We start from the raw sequence: 5,219 nt of genomic DNA on the forward strand, positions 1-5,219 counted from the left end.
TTTCCTGTCGCCGACTACGCGGGTCCACACGGCGTTTCGCGCCAAAACGTTTCATCCGGAGTCCCCGAGCGCGCCCCGGGGGACCGGGGACGGCGTGGACTCGCCGGATGGATGAAGGGCCAAATCCGAACAAAAACGAGGAACCGGGGGCGCTACTGGGCCGATTTTCGCCGTCCGGATGTAAAAAATGCTCGCCGGAGGCCTGTTCGGGGGACGAGTGGAGATGCTCTAAGTACACAGAGCTCACATTAACCCATTGGGCATTGTGGAGAGCTTTCTTCTCCCTTTGTATTGTACCGTTGCCATCTTTCCATCTGGTTGGGGAAGCATCCTATCTTTCCCATCTCCCCTACAAAACCAAACCCCCAGCACAAGCCACACACGCACTGTCACCTCGCTCCTCGGGATCCCCCGCCGCAGCGCAGCACTGCTCCCTGCTCCATTGCGTAGGAATGTCTCGGGCGCCCGCAGCCACCTCCCCTGCGCAGCCAAGGCCGCATTTACTTGCCACCTAAAAGGGGCACACACCGCGAGAGCCCGCGGCCGGAGTTAACTAGCCGCATCGAGAAACGCAGAGGAGCAATGGCGCGGCATATATAGGGAGGAGGCCAGGCGGCAGAGTGGAGTATCGACCGAGGAGGCAGTCACTGTCTGTTATTTTCTTTCTTTTGCGGCGATGAGGCGGCTCCTGGTTCTTGTCGTGCTGTTCTTGGCGCTGCACGGATGCGCGGCGGAAGGGGAGGCCGGCGAGGGCTCACCGGCGGCGGCTGCGCCGGGGGAGGCGGAGGCGGAGGAGGCGCCGATGGAGGAGAAGGAGAAGCGGGCGCTGTACGCTGCCATCGAGAGCTTCGTCGGCAAAGGCTGGAACGGCTCCGGCCTCTTCCCTGACCCCTGCGGCCAGACTCCCATCCAGGTTCGTCGTCACATCTCTCTTCTTGATTTCTCAGGAGACGCTGGTTTAAGCAACGGGAAACAGAAAAGGCGCCGTTTTTTTTGGGTTCTTCCTGTCCATGATAGTCACATCCAAAATTGTATTTTTCGACTAGTTTCTTCTCTAATCTGAATTTTCCAAGCTAGTTACTCCCTTTTGTTTCGAGCTTCAGTTCAAATCGTGGCACAAAACTGAGATGCCCAACTCCCAACTGTCCTATCTTGGGAATGCAAAGTGGGATGCCCCGAATGAGTTGTCCTTGAACTTGCCCTTTATTCCCAAGATCTCAGATTCTGAACACTGTATCATCGCTTCAAGTCTCCCCTGTTCTTGCGTAGCCTCTGTTCCCCCTTTTTGCATATCTAGCGGTTCCCCTGTTTCTCAACTGTTTCTCCTCGGAGATTGCAAGTTTTACTATTTCACTGTTGATGAGTGAGACCTTTGTTTGAGAACACCAACGGCCTCGCGATTCTTGCCCAATTTGGGCCGGTTTCTCTTGTGCTCAACAACTTTCCACACATATGAAAGAGAAATCCATGATTTGAAATGTCATCTTTTCTCACGAGTTCTCCCGCATAGTCGTTCTTTTTTTTACCCCTTTGTCTTCTTGCTCTTTTGCTTTGCCTAGAAAGTTACTTGGTACTACGATTTTGATGCACTATTCTATGCCCTTTTTACTTTCACAAAAATTGAACTCATCACCCTGATTTGTTACGTCGCTAGCAATTAACAGACAGTAGTATTAGTAGAGTTACATTTCGATCCTGAAAAGCCAAGAAAGCTGTACCTGAACATGTGACCCTTCCATGTCTGTTCCCTCAGTAATTGCCCAATTCTGTTTTACTGGTACATGTCCTACAGTTACTTCCAGTTTTCATGTTTGTGTAACTGTAAGTGTAGAACTGCTCATTTACTGGCTGATGATGATGAGAGGATTCGAATTCTGCGAAATAATCGGATCCCTTCTTTTGTTCTGCTCGCAGGGAGTGTCATGTGACCTCTTCAATGGACTGTGGTACCCGACAGTGATGAGCATCGGTCCAGTGCTGGACAACTCGCTGCAGTGCGCCCCGGACGCCAAGTTCAGCCCGCAGCTGTTCGACCTCCGCCGCCTCAAGAGCCTCTCCTTCTACGCCTGCTTCCCGGCGACCAACCCCACGCCCATCCCGGCGAACAGCTGGGACAAGCTCGCCGGCACCCTGGAGACGCTCGAGTTCCGCACGAACCCAGGCCTGACCGGCGCCATCCCGGCCGCCCTCGGCCGCCTGGCAAGCCTCCAGTCCCTGGTCGTCGTCGACAACAACCTCACCGGCGCCGTGCCGCCGGAGCTCGGCGCGCTGGCGAGGCTGCGGCGGCTCGTGCTGTCCGGGAACGGGCTGTCGGGCCCGGTGCCGGCGACGCTCGGTAACGGCCTGCACAACGACCAGCTGCTGATCATGGACATGAGCAAGAACTATCTAACCGGGTCTCTGCCTCCGTCGCTAGGTGGGCTCAAGGGGCTGCTCAAGATGGACCTGAGCAACAACCTGCTCGAAGGGAGCGTCCCGCCGGAGCTGGCCGGGCTCGAGAGCCTCACGCTGCTCGACCTCCGCAACAACAGCCTCACCGGCGGGCTGCCGGAGTTCGTGCAGGGGATGGCCTCGCTGCAGGACCTGCTGCTCTCCAACAACCCGCTCGGAGGGACTCTGATGCGCTCTAACTGGGAGAGGATGGCGAGCCTCGCCACGCTGGACCTGTCCAACGCCGGGCTGGTCGGGACCATCCCGGAGTCCATGGCGGCCATGTCCAGGCTGCGGTTCCTGGCGCTCGACCACAACCGCCTCTCCGGCGCCGTGCCGCCCAAGCTCGCCGCCATGCCGAGCATCAGCGCCATGTACCTCAACGGCAACAACCTCACGGGCGCGCTGCAGTTCTCGGCCGCGTTCTACCAGAGGATGGGCAGCAGGTTCGCCTCCTGGGACAATCCCGGCTTGTGCTACAGCGGTGCCGCCGGCGACGGTGCGCCCAGCGGCGTGGCGGTTTGCAAGGACGTGCAGGAGCCGCCCACCGTCGGCGTGAGGGACAGGGTGGATGGGACTGGGAGGAAGCCCGAGGCGAGCTCCAGCTTGCAGGCGTCCTCGTCGTCGTCTGCTGCCATGGTCACCGGACTATGGTGCTTGATGCTGATGCAATGGATGGTCATGGTGGTGTTTTAGGCATGCAACAAGTTCAGATAGAAGGATGAAATTATAGCTAGCTCGACGAATAGTATCCATGGCTGCTCTCACTTTTGGCATTTTGGCGGTTGGTTCTTCTGCCTATGAAGAACAGAAGCAAGAGGCAACTAGTGGTTAATCACAGTAGTTCTTTCCTGGTTATGTACTGACAGGTGGCTTGTTCTTTTGGTGTAATTAGTTTGAGAGTTTCTGCTGTTATGATAAAGCAGGAGGATGTGGGTATGTACATTTTTTTTTTTTGAAACGGAGGCAAAATCTTTGCCTCATCCATTAATTAAGCAGAAGGTGTCCGGTTTTTTAGGAGAAAACCGGGCAAAAACCTACCAAGACAGGGCCCGCGCCCACCCACACGACGCCGCGAAGGCACACCGAGTCATCCTGGCTACCCACATAAGCTACACAAATGCGAAGCTCGAGTTGGCCTATGCCAAACAGATGGCTCCCCAAGAAAAGGCCGGTAGCTCCGATTCTGACGACGAGCCGCGGAGAGGAGATGCACAAGACCTGCGCCGAAAAGGACCTTCAGCGTCGGACCGCCCCTCGAAGGTCATCGTACACCACCCAAAGGCAGCTTCGACTTCACAGCAAGAGGAGGCCAACCTGAAGACATTCGGACACGCCGGGAAGGAGCCGACTAACACGGTCTTACAGCAACCAAACCATGCTCATCGCCATTGTCGTTACCTCACAAGCCTGACCACCGTCCAGAGACAACGTATCGCCCCCGCGACCTAAGGTCAAGCACCCTCGAAGATGACGAATATTCGGAGCTGCCGCTCCGACATGCCGCCTGCTCGCGTCACGCCCTGCGCGTCCACCAAGACCACCACCTTCGGGGCCGCCGCCCCGACGTACCACCGCTCGCTCTCGAGCCGCAACGCGCCGCACGAACCGTCCACCCGCAACCCAAGCCGCACGGGGCAAAGGGCTGCGGACCACGGGCATCACACCAACTCCTCCGGGGCCGCCGCCCGCGACATAGCGTCCGACCAGTCCCCTCTAGGACGCGTCCCGACCGAGCCGACCGCCCTACCGCCCACGCAGCCGGGGTTGCCACCCAAGCCGTGACAAGCCGCATCCCTGCACCATAGAGATGCTGCCGCACCGCCTTCGGGGCCGCCGCCCGGCTCACGACCACCTACCGAGGCCGCCGCCTCGGCATCCTCCAACGTAGACGGTAAGGCAACGCAGTCCGGCAAACAAACCACCCTCACCGAGTGAAGTTCACGCCCTCCAAAGACGACGCCTCCAAGAAGGGAAGCGACGAGACCGCCGCCGTCGCCCGCTCCGGCCGAGGCAAGAGCTTGGGTTTTTACCCGGAGGGCACGAATCCTAGAAGGCAGGAGATGTAGGAGCTCCACGACGATGCCTCCAAGAAGGGGAACGGCGCCCAGAGGCGTCGCCATCGCCGGCACCGACCAAGTCGGGCAGAGCTTTCACCCGGAGCAAGCACCCTCCTGCCGAGGCTTCCTTCACCGGCAGGAAAGCCAGAGCACGCCATCATGCGCGCCAGCACCGTCGACCACCTCGCTCATCATGACGCCGCCGCTGCCCGGGGTCCCCGCCCCGGCACACCACCACCAACCAGCAGCACCTCCACGGCTGCAGCACCTCCACGGCCAGGGGCCCCGCGCACCCACACGCCTGAGGGAGAGCCGCGCCCTGCAGCCTACCAGGGGCGCCGCCCCGGCCTCGTCCTTGACTCTCCCATGTTGCGCCCCAAACCAGCACCATCTGCAAGCTTGCACCGCCCCGCGCCTGCGCCGGAGAACCAACCCGAGCAGCAGCCCGAGCAACACCGCCGGCGGAAGATCTGGGCGTGGGATCCCCAGATCCGCCGCGCCACAAACCGCCGCCGGCGCGCCCCTTACAGCCCCAGCAGGCCACCCAGGGGAAGCGCCCACCAAGATCCGGGGCCGCCGCCCCGGCGTACGCTCGCTGCGAGCTCCGGCAGCCGCCCCCCAGCCGCACCTACCAGCCTCCAGCGGCCCAGACGAAGAGGGAGAAGCATCCCCACCATCTTTGGCAGTGGGGCCCGCCGCCACCGCGGCAGGGGCCGGCGGCAGCGGCGG

General features: G+C 60.0%; 1 protein-coding gene across 1 annotated transcript; it reads left to right on the forward strand.

Moving 5' to 3' along the window:
- The first annotated feature begins 676 nt into the window (after positions 1 to 676).
- LOC124664170 (piriformospora indica-insensitive protein 2-like) lies at positions 677 to 3,309 on the forward strand. The gene is made up of 2 exons (XM_047201749.1): positions 677 to 913; positions 1,915 to 3,309. Exons 1-2 carry the CDS (start codon positions 677 to 679, stop codon positions 3,124 to 3,126), a joined length of 1,449 nt encoding a protein of 482 aa, XP_047057705.1. The 3' UTR covers positions 3,127 to 3,309.
- Positions 3,310 to 5,219: the final 1,910 nt, after the last annotated feature.

This window comes from Lolium rigidum, chromosome 6 (genome assembly GCF_022539505.1).
Source record: "Lolium rigidum isolate FL_2022 chromosome 6, APGP_CSIRO_Lrig_0.1, whole genome shotgun sequence".
NCBI classification, from domain to species: Eukaryota; Viridiplantae; Streptophyta; class Magnoliopsida; order Poales; family Poaceae; genus Lolium; species Lolium rigidum.

What these genes read in the sequence shown, in the direction of transcription:
- LOC124664170 (XM_047201749.1), top strand. Translation starts at nt 677, where the DNA reads ATGAGGCGGCTCCTGGTTCTTGTCGTGCTGTTCTTGGCGCTGCACGGA. An exon ending in GCGGCCAGACTCCCATCCAG is followed by an intron (nt 914 to 1,914) that starts GTTCGTCGTCAC and finishes TTCTGCTCGCAG; the next exon opens with GGAGTGTCATGTGACCTCTT.